The following is a 20,378-nucleotide window of genomic DNA, read 5'->3' as shown; positions in this document are numbered from 1 at the left end:
GCAGGAGGCTGTCTGAGAAGGCCAGAGAAAGCAGTCTCAAGAGATTCCACTGTATGTAGATAATATGACTAGTGTCTTTCTTGTTCAGACTATAGATACATATTCCAACCATGCACCAGGGAGAGCTGTGAGCCCATGGGAAAATCACCCAGGAATCTAGGCTTCTGCTGATCTAACACAGGCATTCAAGCACTGGGCAGAATACCTACTTAGCATGCACACACAGGGAAAGATGCCCTAAACCATGACTATGGCCAAAGGGAAACTAGAATCATTAAACCCCAACAGACTTGGTGCCTCACTTGGGGATGACTGAAGTATCTGACAATTCTAAATTACATCTAAAAGCTACGTTCTCCCATTTAAGATGTCCTAAATAAAATGACATTATAAAGTATTATTTAGTCTCCTTTAGTTCTGACTTTGTTTTTATATTCTGTATATTAAACCTTTTTTTACTTTTATCAAAAGTAATAGATGGTCCAGTTTTTAAGCATCTTTACTCACAGACTGGTGTTTCCTTTCCTCCTTTTGGCTACTGGCACTCCATGGTAACTTTTCACCCTTCCTGCAACTGGAGAGTCACTTATTCATTCTTATATAGTAGTCTTAGCTTACTCATATTTTGTTCTCCTTTCTTGTATGCTCATCTGCCCAGATTTCCTCACCTTTTAATTTTATAATTGTAGAATGTTTGTGTAACATTAATCTTCTCTGGAACAAGATAGGGAATAGATTTAGATTTTAAAATGCTATTACAGAAGCATGTTATTTGGGGCTAGGGATATAGCTCAGTTGGTACAGTGCTTGCCTCACATGTACAAGGCCCCAGGTTCAATCCCCAGCACTACCAAAAAAAAAAAAAAAAAAGGAGTATGTTATTCAGTGATGTCATGAAGGATTTTCATCAAAAGTGATATACCAGTTTTTCAGTATCTTTATTTACAAATAAGTATTATAATGGTCAGTTTGGATGTTACATGTATGATAAAATGCATTATGAAAAGTATCATATTTACAATGAAACAATTATTTTATAAAAATGAGTCATTGGATATGTAACTTCCTCCAGTAACAATTAGTAGACCCAATTTTATTCTCTGAATGGACTAATTTTATGATTCTTCTAGAAGTTCTGAGTTGGGTATAGTTCCTTTTAAGTGTTCAAGGCTTAACAGAAGATCCCTAGAAAGGAACAATAGGAACTAGTCCTCCCTAGGATTGAATAGAGGCAGGAGTGGGGAAAAGGGCACTATATATGAGGCCAACAGGATCAACCACAGTGCCATATGCTTGGCTTCAGAGCATTCTGTGCTACTAAGGTCAATCCAGAGCCCAATACATATCCTGTGACCTCTCAAATGCCCACAACTGCTATATTTAGCAGGAAAAGTGGGAGAGGAGGCACAAGAAGGAAAGAATCAGTCCCAAAATTATAGGAACACTTCTACATTAGCAATACTAAGGATTAATTTCTAAAGTAAAGATTACTGCCAGAGGCTGTCCATCTAGCCATTAACTAGAATGCTTGTACACCATCACCAAGGAGCCCCTGGGTTTACAAAACCTTATACAGCTTATTTGTCTCTGATTTTAAAATAATTCATCCCCTTGTTTGGTATGCAAGTGAGCAGTGGAGAAAGTGGTGCATCTGCAATACCTGAAATACAAATAAAAAAGAAAAAGGTTATAATAATCACAGGAGCAAAGATGTAAGTCACTTTAAAAATGGTCAAGATTAGAAGGTGGATTATGATTTCTCCCCCATTAATATTATTCAATAAGAGAAAAATCAAAGGCAGGTCTGTTGTTAATTGGTCTAATCTGTAAAATAAAAATAAATCGATCACTCACCAGCTGGTGCTAAGGATTTCAATGCTTCCAAAAGATGTGGGCTAGAGAATTTTATTAGGCACCGGAGGGGTTCTTTCCTCTCAGCCAAGATGCCCCCATTTAAGTCACTTTTGAACTTCGTTTCAAGCTATCAATAAATATATTTATACATGACAATTATCAATTAGAATGGTAAAAGTATGAAATCAGATTATATATTTAATTATTGTCATCAAGAAATACAGTAATTAGGGGCTGGGGATGTGGCTCAAGCGGTAGCATGCTTGCCTGGCATGCCTGAGGCCCGGAGTTCGATCCTCAGCACCACATACAAACACAAAGATGTTGTGTCCACTGAAAACTAAAATAAATAAATAACTCTCTCTCTCTCTCTAAAAATAAATAAATAAAAATAAAAGCACGTATTAAAAAAAAAAAAAGGAAAGAAATACAGTAATTAATGGAGAGAGAGATCATTTACTTTGCTAACTGCAAAAATTCGAGCACCCAGCAGGATTAAGGACATCCAGCACAGAATAACAGCTGCACAGGGCCCGGCACAGGGAATGCTCCACTTTGGTTCCACCTGCACACGTCCTTCAGTTTGAATTCTTAGTGGAAAATTACTGCTGCCTTTGTATATACCATTTCAACACACTTCAATTTCTTACTAAGGAAGATGTAAAACATGTATAGAAGTAAGAAGCACAGTATGGGTCCCATGTGCACATGACCCAGCTGAATCAATTATCAACTTGTGGCCAGTCTGGTTTCATCTGTTATCCCATCTTCCATTCCCCACTGCCCACCCCCACTGCACTGTTTTGATGTAAATCCAAGACACTATAGAATTCTATCAGCATGTTTCTAAGAGATCTGGAAGAAGTCTTTAAAAAAACTGAACCTCAATACCACTACCATACAGAAACAAAACAAAAAACAAAACAAAACTCTGTATTATAAGTATCTAAGTTTTGCTACTTCAATAGGTACTTAAATTTCAACTATTCATTTAACTTAAAGTGATTTTTAGTATTTTAGTATTTAGAGATAATAATCTGAAATATTTGGGGGATGAATAATATCTGCAACAAATTCAAATGGTTCAGAATAGAAAGTGTGGCAAAATGTAACAACTGATGAATTAAAATGAAGAAGAAATGGATGTTCACTGTAGTATTACTGCCAATTTTCTGTTTTTCAAAATAGAAAGGGTACAAAAAAACTAGTAGCATGTGAGAATAAATGTGTACTTAGACTTTAGAGCTCTAAGATGTGTACAAAAGGAAGTTTGTGAATCAAATCTTTATATCCTAGACCAACTGCTCTTCAGCTTTAATGTGCAAAATCAGTAGAGAGCTTGTGAAAACAAATTGCTGACTCCCCTAACCTAGAAGTGGAATGGTGCCAGGAATCTACGCCACTTATGCATTTCCAGGGATTACTGATCCTGCCTGTCTGGGGACCTCACACTGAGAACCCCACTGTCCTGGATTACAAGCTCTTTAAAGGACATTGGTTAAAACCTGTCGTTAAGGGAACCCTACTTGAAAAGTTTCAATCAAGTTCTCTCACTAAAAACAAATCAAACCAAATAGGCTTTGGACCTAAGTGAGTAGGTTCAAAGCAGATTTTAAGTGTGTCTTGCAGCTGCAAGAATGCCAAATAGAAATAATTTTTTTTGGAGCACAGAAGGTGATATGAATATGAACATAGACTCAGAATAGGGTGATCATGATAGAAACCTTTAAGTTTTCCTAATGGTGGCAATGGGCTTGCATTAAACACCTATATCCCCTCTCTGGCCCTTGTGGTAGGTAGCAACACACTTCTGGAATAAGCTACATTTGCAGTATCACTATGTAATGCCAGCAAGGCTATATAATGAGTTGTTTATTCACTTTCTTTTTTTTTTTTTTTTTTTTTTTTTTTTTTTTTGTGCACTGTTCCTGGAAGTACTGCAATACCAGGTCGATGCGTGGAGTGGACGGAGCAAGCTCCTATTCCATCTCCCTGCTCCAAAAATCCATTTAATATATTGTCCTCGGATAGAGGACGTATCAGATATTAAACTGATAAGAACAGATACTACACTTGATCTTAGCCAAAAGGCCGAGAAGCGATAACACTTTCTTTTTTTTAACAAGTATTTATGAGCACCAATTTGCCAAGTACTATTCTAGGTGTGGATGGGCTAGAAGGTGTAACCTCGTCCCCCCAATAGAGATCAGAGCCAGTTATACATACCCGAATTAATATGTAAGAGAATAGGCAAATACAGAATTTCAAAAGGTTTCCTTTATGAACACAGAAACTTATAATAAAGAGATCTATTTAACTTATATTTATTATACAAAATTAAGGTGATCAATGAAAATGAAACATTTAAATTTGTTTTTTTCCACATTAAAAAGGTTTTTTTCTCTTTAAAAAATGCCAACAAGTTGCAGGTAATGTTTATGGCAACATCCTACCTTATATTGTGCAAATTCTAGTTGTGGTTGAGGATAGTCTCCAAAAGATTCTTGAGTTATTCTTTGGACTCTCTCGTTTTCTACCTTGTTTTCATGAATGATCCTTGAATCCACTGTAGGTGCAGGATTTTAAATTAAAACAGCCATTAGGAATATACTTCATCCTTATAGTATCCTCTTTATATTCCTAACTTTTCAAGCTATTCATATAACTTAAAATAATGTTGCCTGTTCCTTTTCTTGATTGTAATAAATTATTATGTAGGACACTTGGAAATTACAGGCCGATTAAAGAGAATTAAAATACCAGTAATTCTACCAACAAGAGATAAATACAGTTAATATTTTAGCCCAGCTCTTTTCACAATGAATAAAAAGATTGTGTGTGTGTGTGTCTGTGTATTTTTTTGAAGCCGGGATTATAAAATACAGTTTTGCATTCTGCTTTTTTGCTAACATGAAATCAACAGCACTTCCTATGCCACTGGAAAGTTATAAACATGTTGGCTTGCAACAGCTATATTGTTTCTATTTATTACTAATTCACCATAGCTTAGGAGATGGGAAAGTAAGCAATTTTTAAAACTTCATATTACACCAGGCACTTTTGTGAACTTCGGGGTCTACCTTATTAGCTACATATTCTTTTCTGTCAGGTTTTCTAGGGAGACACAGGCCATCTAAAAGTATCAGTACAGTCACTACTCTGACGTTCTCAAACCAGTACACTGGGATTGTGGGCTCACAGTCATTCAGGCCTGGGATTATGTCTGGCTCTGCCACTTCCTACCTATGTGCTTTGCCTGGAATTACTAAGATGTTCTGAAACCCAAGTTTCCCAATGAACAGCACTTGTTGATGGAACTACTGTGGAGACTGAGGAAATAATACAGATAAACATCTTGTTATTGTGCTGGACACCAAAGAAAAGCTCAACAACTATTAGTTAGCTGTTGTTTTTGTTATTAGATATCATTCTAGGAAATTCATAAGGAGACATATGGTAGCTTGCCTTTCTTCTTTCAACAAATATTTAATTTTCAGTTTTTCTGAAAGCAATAAATAGTTTTGAATCAGAATCTGAGTACATGTGTCATTACTGAGTAACAAAAATCTGAAAAGGGAATAATGCACTTCCAAATTTCAGTTTCATATGAAAACATACATACTATTTACATCTAGTCCCAGGCATCTTTCCTGTAGAGGTGTTGTAGAGTTGTGATTTTCAAAGGTCTAGAGGGAGGGGAGAAATAAAGAATATTTATCTAATTTTAAACCTTAAAGTACAGATATTAATTGGATTTAATATGTGAATGTATGCTAAATCTTTATTTTTTTTCAACAAAAGGACATCTGAGGCTACTTCCTGGCTGAGCTAAGCACTGCCCCTAATATAGGATGCTGGCAGATTATCAGGTGGGGCCTACAGCTTGGCTGTCTTGTTTGAGGAACTCTGTAATCTGTGATCATAAAAGTGAATTTGGAAGAAGTACAGGTATGATCTGACTTGTTTCCATCTTTCTGTGTTTTGTTTTTTATTTCCCATATTACATTGCATTGTAATCTCAATTTTCAGTGTGAGTGCAGAAGCTAAGGAATCAGAGACACTGACGTTTTAGCTTTCCAACTCTCTTCATAACCCTAACAAATTTACCGAGATCCCATTTGTGAAAATAACTGTCCTACTGTGAGTCTGAATCTCTAGAAGCTCTTCTCCCATCTTTCCCTACCGAAGCCACTGTTTTTATAATTAATATTCGAATATGTGAATTTCCTTAGGAATCAAACTGTCATAACAGAACAATTGGTATCAATTTGGTGGGAGGAGGGAGGACAGCTGGGAGAGAAAATTCTACACTTCTTCACGTTGGATTTTCTTCCTTAAAGAGAGACTTGCAGAGCCATCACTTCTTTCTACCAAGAACAGATGAGAACACACAAAGATAACATCTGTAAGGACTCAAAGACACATAGAGCATTGACCACCCCCCTACACACCAGCAAACATTTGCCACACACACAGGAAAATCCCAGAGCCTGTGAGTAAGGACAGATCCATCTTTGTCATTAAAGAACAACCACATATTTAAATAATTTTAACAAATAAATCAACGTGGGACTCGATAAATCCATGCTTTCCCTTTAATTTCAACCCATGTCACCTGCTTAACTGGTAAAACAAAAATTATGTTTCGATTTTGCATGAGAGTAATATATTTAGCTTCAAAAGACAGCATCAAGTTACTCTAAAGAGAAAATAAATTCTAATCAGAATGGCTGATTTGGAAACTGCGATCTAACAGACTCCAATGAGAAATGAGTGACATAAAACATGATACAATAAATTTATACAATAAATAAAAAGATGATAGTGAGAAATTATTTTGTTTTTGTTCACGTTAACTAACTGAAAGTGTTCTCCATTTCATTTAAAGTGATCTGTTGCAGGTGGAATCCCACCTGCACATTGATTCTGTTTCTAATGTGATTCAACATTAAAAATGGAGTTGCTGATTGGCTTACCTGATCATACTGTTTAAAAACAATAGCCTTGAGAGAGTCCAGATGTCGGCTTCTCAGATCCATTTTCACAATCTGATGGTGTTTGCTAGCAACTGTCAGTGCCTTGGATTGAAAATGAGCAACGCTATTAGGATTACTGTTGCCGTGTTTATAATATTTGTCAAGATTAAATATAGAGGCTACAATCAGTGAACAGTTTCCACTAAAAAGTGAAAAGAAATGGTCAGTTTAAACAAAAATGTGGTCACTGGCATTAAAGATTCTCATACAGGCAGGCAGTTTTAGAAACGTGATCCTATTTATCCTGTTCAGACTTAAAATGAAAAATACTCAAACGTTTTAGAATATTAGTCATCCAATGCTACAAGAGATTCTCATGCAAAAATAAAAATATTTTAGGAGAACCACTGAAGAAAAAGCTGTGTATTAAATGCAGTTTACAAGAGCTTCCTGTCACTTGGACAACAAGTTAGAAGACTGAAACAGAATTACTTGAATAAGGTAATTTACCTGGTCTAGAGGGTAGAGATAAGTTTGTCTTAAGATACACAGTAAGAATGAACATTATCCTTTTTTTAAGATATTTATTTTTTAGTTGTAGTTGGACACAATACCTTTATTTTATTTATTTTTATATGGTGCTGAGGATCGAACCCAGGGTCTCGCATGAGCAAGGCGAGTGCTCTACCACTGAGCCACAACCCCAGCCCTGAACATTATCCTTTGGGGTGATATTTAAATTACTTGTAGCAGGGTGCACTCACCTGGCTGTAAGTGGATGATTGTCCACTATGTATCCTGAATGAAGAAACCCCAAATGTAAAAAAGTAGAATTAAGTGTTAGAGGGAATAAAAGCAAGCAGCTGTCCATCTGCTATCCAATAAACCATCAAGGATCTTAAGTGACAGGCAACACACCCTGTACTGCCTACGGCTTTTGTGTTCCATGACAGTCTAGTGGGTAGTACTCCACTTTGCTCTGCCAGACTCAGGTGTACAAGGAGACGAAGCAGCCAGGATGATGGAGTTGCTGCCTTCCAACCAGATGAAGTGGGAGCTCTAGAACAATGGGAGGTGCTATGGTAGTTATGAATGCTAAAAGGGGCAGTAGCAGTTGCCAGGCCAATTTAGGGGTGGCTCATTTTGGGGAAAGATGTGAAAAACTCCATAATATGCAATGCAGAACCACAAAGAGTGGGATGCTCTAGACAAAAGCTGCATCTTAGGTCACAGCAATCTTCTTATGCACAAAATGTGGGGACAATGATTATGAATGTCAATAATGGTCCTTAGTAGACACATTGTACAATCAGAAAAAAAAATCACTGTATGTAACCATATGGAAATGTTCTGTTAAGTTAGAACACAAATTACAGAACCACATGTACCACCCTGGCTTTTGTAATAAAACATCTTTTGAAATGAAACAGAAAACTAATAAGTTATTTTGGATGAATGGGAATTAAGGGGGTATTGAAGTTTTAAAGACTTTTTAGTGTTGATTGTATTTGTTTTTTACATTAAGCATGTATTTCTTCTTTAATTCCAAACTAATACCTGATGCCACATTTCTACTTGTAGATAAAAATGCTTTTCTGCTCCTTATTTTAGAATGGAATTAAATGCAGTATTCTATATCAAATGCTTATTGAGTGGTTTAAATCCTTACAGACTTTGAGATGAGGATAATAGAAGGTTACAGCTAATAGTAATCTGTTCCATACCTGACCCAGAAGGGGCATAATGCTCTTCAGCTTGGAGGAGGTGAAGGCGTAGGGAGTCTGGGGGTAATGCACCACATATGTAGGTTTGTATTGGTTCGGCTTTGTACACTGTGTTCCCCAGGCAATTCGGATCCAGATTGCATTCTCCTCAGCATCTCTGAAGCTGATTGTCACCTTATTGAGAAAAGATTTCTTAAGTTTCTTGGTTAAATCTTATGTGGCACCAACTACAGATGTTTTTTTAGGAGCAAATAATATTACTAATTTGGCATGCAGGTTGATACCAGGTACAGTGGTGCATGCCTGAAGTCCCAGTGATTTGGGAGGCTGAGGCAGGAGGATTAAATCAGAGGCCTGCCTCAGCCATTTGGTGAGATTGCCTTAAAATCTGAAAAAGAGGCTGGGTATACATACCTACAGGTCAGTGGTAGAGTGCCTTTGGGTTCAATCCCCATTCCTGTGGGGGGGGGGGGTGGATTTTTTTTTTTTTTTTTGAGGCCTGGTAATTTTTCCCCTACTTATGAAAGTATTTTGGGAATCCTTGGGAAAACATTTTGATTGTTTTAGTAAGACACATTTATATCTTGCAAAGTCTTGTGAAAGAAAATATTTCTTAAAATCCTACAATAAGGATATGACATTTTAATTTTTTCCCTTCTTCCTTCCCTTGGTGTTGTGGTGCTGGGAACAGAATCCAGGGACTCATACATACCATGCAAGCTCTACAACTAAGCTTTATGCCAGCCTGACATTGCAATTTTTCCATAATTTCTTGGAGTTGTCCCGAAAGTGGTCTTCCACATATAAAGGTTTATAAAGACAATTTTTACAAATGAGATAGCACAGACCTAGTGCACACTATAAAGCTGGGTAGTAAGATTTCTATGTAGTAATGGCTCTTACACATTTAGCTCAGAAGCTAAAAAGTACTTAAGGAGGAATGTTAAATGACAAGAATATAGGAAGTTCTACTTGGTTTTCAGGTGTAGATAAATAAACTTGGAAATAAAATTACCAGCTGGACTGGAATTTAATAGCCCACTCCCAGTTCATCAGCTTGCCCTAGTCAACTTCCCCTTGGGCTGAGCCTGGAAAGGAGGAACTCGACAGATACACATGGCTTGCCTGCTCTGTTCCTCTCTTGCAGATCTTACTACAGGAAAAACAAGTTGTTACATGGTGGCCCCTGTGCTAGCAAACTCTGCCCCCTTGAATCTGGCTGCTTTCCCAAATCCCCTTGGTGCAGGAGACAAGGAGTTCTCCCATCCTGGGTGTGGAGGTGCAAACCTTGGTTGGCTCCCTTGGCAGCTCAGTGGACCTCTGTCAGCTAGAATAGAAGGGGGTCTTAACTCTGGAGAGCTTCTTTGCTTCCCATTACAAAAGCAACAATGCCTGTAAAATCAAGGGTGCTCCAGAGTTGTGCTGACCAGTAACAGAGCCATTAGCCACACGTGGGATTATTTAAAGGAAATTCATTAAAGTTTCACAAGATGAAATGTTCAGTTGCTCAGCCATAGTAGCCATATCTCGAGTGCCTAGCAGCTTTGTGTAGCTACTAGCTACTGTACTGGACAATGGTGACAGAGAAGATTTCATCACTGCAGTTCTTTTGGATGGCACTGCTCCAGAGAAAGAAGCATCAGGCCCTGAATGCACAGATGAGGGCAATTTAAAAACTACCTAAAGTGTTTGTCTTTGATACAGAGTAAAACATTGTGGAACACGACTAATTCAGTTTCTTACAAATAAAAAAAACCAAAAAACCCAAGACAGTAGCAGAGATGTCATTAAACTGAATTTTATGCTTACATTTTTTAATGCTCTCTGAAGAATTTTCTTAAATGAACGTTTGAATTGTTCCATGTCAAAAAGGTCAACATCTTCATCTATCAAAGTGAAAAGAAAAATTAAGGGAGTTACAATGTATTAAAAAAAATATTTGCAAAGGACCCCAAAGCTAAGCATCTTGTGCAGACTCAGAGCAAGAATGATCAGATCACACAGGGGCTTCCACTATCCGTGACATGGCACCACCGGGTGTTAAGTGTAGCAGTCTCCTCATTTCAAAAGAAAGTTAAGAGGACACACTGCTGTTCATCTTAAATTGTCAAGCTATCAAACCCAAATGTTCAATTTAAAATAGAAAATATTACCTGGTTCTTTACTCATCTGAAAAACATCCCAAACTTTTTGGTGCCGATGTACTTGAGTATCTGAGAAAAGAAGGGCTTATTTATATTGTATCTTAGGACTTTGAACTAATGTGCTTATAAATACATATTTTCAATAATATAACTGAAGGAAAAAAATTGTAATTCACAAGTTGAGTGATTCTTATCCAAAATAAACTTTTATATGGATTAAATTTAATTTTTTTAAGAGAGAGAGAGAGAATTTTTAATATTTATTTTTCAGTTTTCGGTGGACTCAACATCTTTATTTTATTTTTATGTGGTGCTGAGGATCGAACCCAGTGCCCCTTGCATGCCAGGTGAGTGCATTACCCCTTGAGCCACATCCCCAGCCCAATTAAATTTAATTTAAACATAAACAAATCCTAATTATCAATTCAAACCAACCTAGATAATACAGTTCGGTTCCATCACTTATTCTTAGAGCATTTATTATACCCACACAAATCTACTCCACATAATGCAGAATTTCTCTGTGTGACAGAGGAACGGACTCACCCTGCCTTGTTCCTTCCAAGGCACTCATACTACCTGATATTACATATTCAGGCACTCATTTATATACTACTTGTCTACCCAGCTAGATTCTCATGGAAATGAGGGCCTCATTCACACTCTAGTCCTAGATCTAAGCGCTGGGGCATAAAGCCTTCCGTGTGCATCTGAGAAGGAAGGGATGAAGGTGAAAAGGTAGTCTTTAGGAGTGCAAACTTGGGAAATAACCTAGAGAGTTAGCATGTTCAGCCCTAGACCACCCCTGCACTGACTTCCCTGTGTCAACCCAGACCAGGCTTCCTCCATCCCACACAGAGGGGTGTGGGCACCAGCACTCCTGGGCCCCACCTTACAGTGCTTCTGGCACTTGCTTTTCTCCCCTTTTCTTGGGTTCAGCATCGATTCTCTTTTGGTGCCTGGATATCCCCTTGCCCGCCTTCCCCTCCCATTATGGCAATGGGCCTAACAATTCCCACTGATGACCTGCTTTTGTCTAAAGCAAGGGTAAACAGGTACACTGTAGTGCCTACTCAAGAGATAGCACCCTAAGGTCTGTTTTTCTTCTAGTACACTCTTCCTTGGTCCTGTGGTTCACAATAGAGATGGTCTGCTAGTTGGTCTCTAAATAAGGTGGGTGCAACGATAGGAATAAAAATTATTTGTTAATGCCATTAAACAACAGTATCTAAAGGTTCATGAAATGAATGGCAAGGACTTAAATACAAAGGAAAATATTTCTTATTGAAAGAGAACACAGGCTAGACTAGTCCTTGGTTTCTGTGACAAATGTTATCCACCTGCGGGTGAAACTTCTAGGCTTCTCCTCTAGTCTCACGAGCAGACATATGTGCTTCCACTCGCCCCCTCAGGCTGCCTGAAAGCCCCTTCAGTTTGAATCCTGGTATTCCTTGCCCCACCAAACCCTCTGTCGCCTCCCTACCACTTCACCCAGGCCACAATCCTCTCATTTGTACCTCTCCAAAAGACTCCCACCGGCCCTCTCAATCCTCTCTGGTCTCTGTGCTGTAACTACTTCTTTCCTGCTCATAATCCTTCAAAGACTTTGAATTATTCTTAGGATACAGAATAGGCCAAAGGCCTCTCAATTTTTATTAACAGACTCCCCTCCCTGAACCCTTGAGCCCAGCTGGACCCTTCTCCTGTAGCACTGAGCTTTTACCACCCACCTTCTCTCTGCTCCTAGGTATACTTTCTCTTGTTTCTACCCTTTCCCCTCTTGCTCTTTAACCTCCCTTCTTACCTTTGCCTGGTTAGTGCTAACTCATCCTTTGGATCACAGCTTAAATAGTGTTACCTCAGGAAGTTTCCCTAAACCCCTGCAGAACAGTGGGTCCCACTGTGCTCTCATAAACCTAGTATGTATTTTGGTGAATTGTTTAACCTCTCTCTTCAACTGACTAAGGCATCTAAGGAAGTGTCACCCGTTCTGCTGACCACTGCCTAGCATACTTCTTGGTACACAGTAAGTGCTTAATATTTAAATAAATGCACGAGAAAAGGGAACTATGTGGATACACATTTGTGGCTTAGAATCCAACTGTTGGAAATGAGACAAATAAAATCAGAGGCAAGTACTCTTAAATAGATTCAGTTATGTCACAGTTGGAGCAAAGTGTTAATAAAGATAACATATGATATACTTCCCTGTCATAGAACTAACCAGTAAATACCAGGCCCTGTTCTAAATACTTGTCGTGCACTCTCTTATTTGCAATCCTCACTACAACCGTATGTGATATTATCATTGCTATTCAGATTTGTCAAGTAGAAATACTGAGACACAGGAATGTTAGCCACTTCCCCCCACCCCCACCCCCAACCCCGTGCTCACAGAGAGGCAGTGATGGAGCCATGAAACCAACCCAAGGAATATGGCCCTGTGGTCCACGTTCTTGGCCCCACATTGATAAAAAGTCAAAACCAAAACCAAAAACATATTTCTCAAAACAAAATCCAAGAAATAGAAGGGCAGAAAGGTGAGAAGTTACAGTGTAATAACAAATTCTCAAAAATGCATTTTCAAATTCTACAATAATATAAAGCCCAACAAATATTTTTTGCTTATGATGTGCCAGTTTCTGTGCCAGGAACCCACACATTCTCACTGATTTCTCACAACAATCCTTGAAGTAGGTACTACTCAGCTCCATTTACTTAGAAGTCGAGGTTTAGAGAAGTGATACAACTTGGAAAAGGGTACGAGACAAGTAAATGGCAGAGCTAGGACTGGACACCAGGTTCCCTTGACTCTAGAATCTGCATCCATATGTACACAGTTGCCTCTGATAAAACTGAGTAAATACAAATCATCAAAACTTACAAATGATGTCTAGAAGGGCTGCATCGTTTATACTCGCACACTTCTCCTGGAAAAGAGGATAAACAGGAAATGAGACAGGCTTGGTGCTACCCCCTTAAAGCACACTTTAGGACAAGTTAGAACAGACTCAGCATGCCCTCCGCACTCCACTGACCACCTGTCTCTCATCCACTTTCTCCTGTTCACCAACAGACAAACCTGATTCTGGTTGTAGTCCAGGCACTTAACAGCTATTCTCCCAGAATTTATCCTCTATCACTTTTTTAAAAAATACATATTTTCAGTTGGAGATGGACACAATGCCTTTATTTTTTATTTATTTGTATATAGTGCTGAGGATCGAACCCAGTGCCTTACACGTGCTGGGCAAGCGCTCTATCACTGAGCTACAACTCTACCCCCTCCGTATCACTTTTGACTTTTTGTTCGTTTATTTTTGGTGTCATGGATTTTTAAAAATCAACTTTATTAAGGTATAATTAACATAACACTAAGCTGCACATATTTAAGCTTAAAATTTGTAAATTTGGACTTATGAATATACCCATAAAAATGTCATCACCATTTAGACAGAGAACACATCCACCAACCCCTGATATATATATATTTTTTACTCCCCTTGCCCTTTTTCTTGGTGTCTTTTTTATCCTCCCCTTCCACCCTTCTCAGTCCTCACCTCTCACTCCCACCCCTGGTTAAGACCACCACTGATCTGCTTTGCCACCACACATCTGTTTGCATTTTCTGGAGTTCCATATGGACTCCAGTTCTAACATGTCTGTACTCGTCTGTGTGTTACTGGGGATCGAGTCCAGTGGCTCCACCACTAGATTCCATGCCCAGCTCTGTTTATTCTTTGTCTCACTAAGTTGCCCATGCTAGTTTCAAACTTGTGATGCTCTTGCTCCAGCCTCCTGACTAGCTGGGATTACAGGTGTGTGCCACTGTGCCCAGCTTTGTCTGGCTGCTGTTATTCAGCATAATGATTTGATACCTAACCATATTTGTTCATCTATGAATGATTCATTTCTTTTTTACTGCTTAGTATTCTGCTGCATAGATTGATCATCATTTGTTCATCTATTTATCTGCTGATGGACATCTGAATTGTTTCCAGATTTTGGCTATTATGAACACTGCTATATAAGTGTATATATATTTGTGTGGACATGTTTTCATTTTTCTTGAGTAAATAAATGCCTAGGAGTGGAATGGCATAATCCACGGTATGCATTCACTTTAACTTTTAAAGAAATTTCCAAACTGATTTCCACGGTGGCTGTACCATTTGTACTCCCACCAGCAGTGTGACAGTTCTAGTTCCTCCACACATCAGCTACCAATAGAAGTATGATCAACCTTAAACTCTAGCAATTCCAATATGTTGGGATATTTTAGGGTTTTAAATTTCATTTTTCTAAAGATTAATGACTTTGCACATCTTTTCTTTTCATATGCTCATTTGCCATCCATGAGTCTTCATGGGACAGTATGTGTTGAATTAAATCTTTTGCCCATTTAAAAAATTGGGTCATTTTCTTATTATGGAGTCCTGAGAAATTTTTTATTCCTGCAGTGCTGGGGACTAAACCTAGGACCTCATGGATGCCAGGAGAAGTATTCTAACACTGAGCTACACACCCAGCTGGAGTTTTTAGAATTTTTTTATATGCTGTAGATACAGACTTTTATCAGATGATTTCAAAAATAGTTTCCACCAGTCTGTGGGCTTATCTTTAACAATACTATTCAAAGAAAAAGTCATTAATTTTGGGAACATGTAGTCTGTCAACTTTTTTTCTTTTTGAATTGTTTCTGGCATTGTACCTAAGAAATCTTTGACTAGTCTAATGACACAAAGATTTTTCTCCTGTTTTCTACTACGTTTTAAGATTTTTAGGTATTACGTTCAGGTCTTAGATCCATTTCGAAGTGTATATATATTTATATACACAAATATATATATATATATATAAAGAACTTCAGTCCTTTTTCTTTTAAATATATGAATATCCAACTACTGCAGCACCATTTATTGAAAAGATTATCCCTTCTTCACAGAATTACTCTTTTTAAACTGATCAATAGTACTTTAATTAAAAGTTCTTGGCAATGTTTTAGTCTAAATTTTTCATAAACATAACTAGTAAAAGATATAAGTTAAACAACACCACTTTAGAAAAAATTTGCAAATTGTTAGACCAAGAATTAATTTGTTTTTATTCAGTTAATAGGTCATATTACTAGATCCCGGTCTTTTTTTGTGGGGTGGGGGTTGGGAGAATCTTTTCAATGAAGTAATTGAGTCATGACACCACAATGAATGTATAATATACAGAATTGAGAGAGATTTAAAATGCCATATAATTATTTCGGCTTTTAGATCACTAAAGTCAAGCTTTGCCTGCTGGTTATTATCCCTCATCCCAAATAATCATTTAATATGTACTGATGCTTCATTGTACTGATGCTATTCAAGGTACAGATGTAAGATCTGTCCTTCGGATCCACAGAATTACTCTTTGAATCTTTATAAAGAATCAGTTAACAACAACAACAAAAACAAGATGACCTAAGAGTAGAAGAGGATGGCTCAGGGACTGGGAAAAGGGGCTGGTCTGGAGGTAGAGAGGGGAGAATGGGAGAGGGTAGAGGGAAGCATGGACAGGATCAAAAATGTGTCAACTTAAAGTTTGTCAGTCATCTTGAATTTGGGTAGTCTTAGCTCTCCAACTTTTATCTTTTTCTATTTTAGCTATGCTGGGTCTTCGGCTTTTACATACAGATTTCAGAATCAGCTTGACAATTTCTATAAAAGTGCCTGCATAATTTTTAAAAAATATTTATTTTTTAGGTGTAGATGGACATAACACAATGCCTTTATTTTTTTAATAAGGTGCTGAGGATCGAACCCAGGTCCCGCCCATGCTAGGTGAGTGCTCTACTGCTGAGCCACAATCCCAGCCCCCCTGCATAATTTTGATTGGGATTCCAAGGGATTCTCAGAATAATCAGGGGAAAACTGACAACAATATCAAGTTTTCTGACTTACAGTCTTTCTCTCATTTATTTAGGGCTTCTTTAATTTATTTTAGCAATATTTTGTAGGTTTGTTTCTATTCCTATTTGTAGGAATTGTTTTTATTCCTATACATCTTGTTAAATATTTCCCTAAATATTTCATACTTTTTGATGCTAACATAGATACACATGTATTTTTGAATTCTAGTATCCAACTATTATTACTGGTATAGAGAAATATAATTAATTTTTACATATTGATTAATTTTTATATACTGCTAAATCCATTAGATCTAATACCTTTTCATTTTTCATATTGTTGTTCTGTTTTCCAGCATCCTAAATTTTGTTGACATCTCTTATCTCTTGGGGTCTCCCTTTATTTCTGGCCTTGGAGAGTTATGCTTCAAAATAATAAATCTTTCTTAATGACTTGTAAATATTCTTTTTAAGTTTTAAAATCAGTTTCTTCAACTCTAAGGGAAGGAAGAAAGAAAGCAGCAGCATGCTGCTGTTCAAGCTGAGCCTTTTTTCCTGCAGGTCAGCCAAGTGCTATATGGTTAAGCTGCAGCCCCTGCCCTGAGTCTGATTTTTAAACACTGTTACCTCACACAGCCCAACCAAGTCCTGAACCAGACATTCCTTTCTCTGCCGGAAGTTTATGGTCTGAAGTTGGTTTTCAGATAAAAAATCCCAGGCTTTTAAGATTGTCATCATTTCATTCATGGGGATTTTCAAGATGGTCCTCCTGATAAATTCAGCAACAGTCTCATCCATCTCTTTGGCACTTCAACAAAACAGAAACAAAAAGAGCACAACAAAGTACCAATCAAATATTAAAGTTTAACTAAACCGTGAGTTTTTCAGTATCATATTTCTAGCTAGGATTTTGCTTTGGAGCTCAAATATCCAAATGTTTTCCCCCTTTCAGCCACTCTGCAAACAAAGGATTTAACTTTTAAAAAAAAGTATTTAAATATACCTTAGAGTTTTATAAAAATAGGTTTCTTCCCCACGGGTTCATATCCTGCAAGTTTGATCCCCAATGTAATAGTAATGAGAGTTGGTGAATCTTCAAGAGGTGGAGGCCTAATGTAAGGTACATTGGTCACTGGGCCAACATCTTCAGAAATGATGAATGTCTTCTCATGGCAACAGGTCAGGTCTCAGACTGGATGAGTTCCCTTGAGAGTGTGTTGTTCTAAAGTGAGTCTGGCTTTCCCCACTTGCTCTCTTGCTGCTTCTCTAGCCATCTGATCTCTCTTCTGTATGTGTTGCTTTCCTCTAATACATGCTGCCATGAAGCCTTCCACCATGCTGTGATGCAGCCAAGTAGCTCTCACCAGAGGCCACCCTATGGTGGACTTTCAATCTCTAAACTGTGAGCTAAACAAACCTCTCTGTTTTATAAAGTAGGCAGTCTCAGATATTTTGTTATGGCAACACAAAAGAGACTAAGAAAGCACTATTGCTCCTTTCTTGGCTAGAGTACTCTGATCTTTTGATAGAAAGGATATGTAAATCATTCTTTCATTCACTGACTCATGTAACCCATTTCTGAGCACTGTATGGTAGGAATTTCTCAGTATTGGGATAATTATATTTTTAGCCAGGAAAAAAAAAAAAAAACACCCATGGAACATCCATTCTACTGAGCACAGAGACAACAGGAAAATCACAAAATATGTTAAAAGAGGAAAATTCTCTGAAGAAAATAGAAAAGTGAGGTGTGAGTAAAGAGAAAATTAGGCCATATAGAGGTGATGACATTTGAGGCAATCCTTGGAGGACAGGGAGTGAGTCATGCAGTGGAAGAACCTTCTAGGATGAGAGAACAAATGCAAAAGTCTTGAGGCCTATGGACTTCAAGGAACAGTGTGGACAGAATTAGGACCATGAAAACAAAAGTCTAACTTGTTGACTTGTCTAGATAGAGGACCACCTTCCATTAAGGTCAAGACTAGAATGTTCACCATGATCTCTAAGGTCCTGTATTGTCTGGTCCTTGCTTTCTTAGCTTTCTGAGTTCCAGCTACACAGGCCTCTTAGTTCCTGCAAGACAGAATGACCCCTCTGGTGATGTGCCATTGTACCTGCAATTATCCCTGCCCAGAAGATTCTTTTTGTATTCACTCATATTCATGGGATTTCCTGTTGTAAATCAGGTATGTTAGCTTCCTTCTGCTGTAACAAATACCTGAAATAAACAACTTATAAAAAGCAAAGATTCATTTTGGCTCACGGTTTCATTCCATGGGCTTGGCACGTGGCTCTGGACCTGGGACAGCACAGGACATCATGGAGTGTCTGCCAGAGATCTTTTCATCTCATGGAGGCTGGGAAGCAAATGGAGAGGGAGAGTGTCTGGATCCTAGTCCCCCAGTAAAGACCCCCCCCCCCCCCCAATGACCTAACTTGCTTTCAGGAGTTCCCACCCTCTTCTACCTCAGCCCAATTTCCTTGAAGTCCCCAGGCCTCAGCTCCTGAAGATTTCACCACCTGCCAACAGTGCCTTAGGCTGGCAACCAAGCCTTTAGCATGTGGACCTTTGGGGGACATCTGAGATTCATATCACAATATCAGGTCTCAGCTTGGATGGTTTATCCGCAGACTTGTTCTGAGGACCCAATCAAAATTATTTCCCCATTTCCATTGCTTATTGTCTTTACAGTACTATCTGAAATTAACCATATTGTTTTATTGTACCTATGATATTTTATTATGCTCCAGGGCACTATGCCTATTTATTCATAGCTATAACATTAAAATGCACAACAGCTACTGCCCATTCAGTAATTCAAGTCAGTCCAAGAATCTTCTCACATGTACGGGATAAATACTTGTGGAACAAATAACTAGACACTATCCCTAAACAACATGCCTGAGATACAACCTGGGAAGGATTTGGATTCAACAGTTAGTGAAATATCAAACCAGCTTCCCCTATTAGGAACACTTGGGAGGGTTCTTAAAAATGAAGATGCCTGGGGTCCACTAAATAGAATTGGGGGAGGGCACATGTAAGTAAGGTTGGAGATTTAATATTTTTTAAGAAGCACATCAGATGATTCTTAATCTTAGGTCAATTTTGCAGAATGCCATTCTAAAGAAGTCTGGTAAAAGATCACACAATCTCACCAGCAAAACGACCTTTAAAATCTGTCTACTTCCTAGTGCTTTTCGCACAGTGTTCGACATAGAGCAGGTACTTAAGGTGTATTTGTGGAATAAATAGATCAGAAAAAGATCCTAAGTAACATTCCTGTACACATGCACTGCTGCAGCAGAGCGCATACGTGTGAAAGACGAGAATGCGTGAACAAAACGACGGAAGCGAAGGGGAACTAAACACCAAAACAAAATCTCAACTCCAGGCACCTTAGAAACCCACAGCTGAACACAGCGTCTTCCGCCACGTGACCTCAGCGCGGCTTGAAAGCAGATTTGCGCTTCACGCAAGGTCCCGCCCCACGGCGGGCGGAAGTGAGGTCACCCGCCCTCTTCTACCTCAGCCCAATCCAAAGGCCCCACCTCTTGCCCAAGACCCAGAGCCAAACCAGGGCCTTCGGACGTGCGTCAGTCGCAGAAAAGGCTCCCTGGTGGTCTGGGGTCTGGCTTATCCGAGGCTCTCACCACTCTCCGGCCCGATCTCAGGCCTCCAGGGCTGTCTTACAGATCCACATCTCCAGCAGTCCCCTTAGCAGCGGTGCCCGCCGAGGCGCCTTCAAACCCACCAATGGCAGTTCCCTCCGCCTGCAGGCTCCGCCCCTGGAGC

At 38.6% G+C, this 20,378-nt stretch overlaps 1 protein-coding gene across 5 annotated transcripts; it reads right to left on the bottom strand.

The window, feature by feature from the left end:
* Positions 1–933: 933 nt before the first annotated feature.
* CENPN (centromere protein N) lies at positions 934–20,274 on the bottom strand. Of its 5 annotated transcripts, none has more exons than XM_081273115.1 (12): positions 20,135–20,274; positions 18,846–18,939; positions 17,210–17,390; positions 13,583–13,628; positions 10,708–10,767; positions 10,364–10,440; positions 8,555–8,728; positions 6,831–6,932; positions 5,477–5,540; positions 4,308–4,420; positions 1,855–1,981; positions 934–1,660 (listed from the first exon to the last, which is right to left on the bottom strand). In XM_081273115.1, the coding sequence occupies exons 2-12, from the start codon at positions 18,851–18,853 to the stop codon at positions 1,578–1,580; spliced, it is 1,035 nt and encodes a 344-aa protein (XP_081129241.1). In that variant the 5' UTR covers positions 18,854–18,939; positions 20,135–20,274; the 3' UTR covers positions 934–1,577. The 5 variants fall into 5 exon arrangements, with proteins under 5 accessions (XP_081129241.1, XP_081129242.1, XP_081129243.1 ...); XM_081273116.1 differs by lacking the exon at positions 20,135–20,274 and adding an exon at positions 19,982–20,014; XM_081273117.1 differs by lacking the exon at positions 20,135–20,274 and adding an exon at positions 19,900–20,006.
* Positions 20,275–20,378: the final 104 nt, after the last annotated feature.

Source organism: Spermophilus citellus (genome assembly GCF_964194105.1).
Source record: "Spermophilus citellus genome assembly, chromosome: 18".
Taxonomy (NCBI): domain Eukaryota; kingdom Metazoa; phylum Chordata; class Mammalia; order Rodentia; family Sciuridae; genus Spermophilus; species Spermophilus citellus.
The sequence above is the reverse complement of the archived record's forward strand: the minus strand, read 5'-3'. Positions and strand labels throughout refer to the sequence as shown.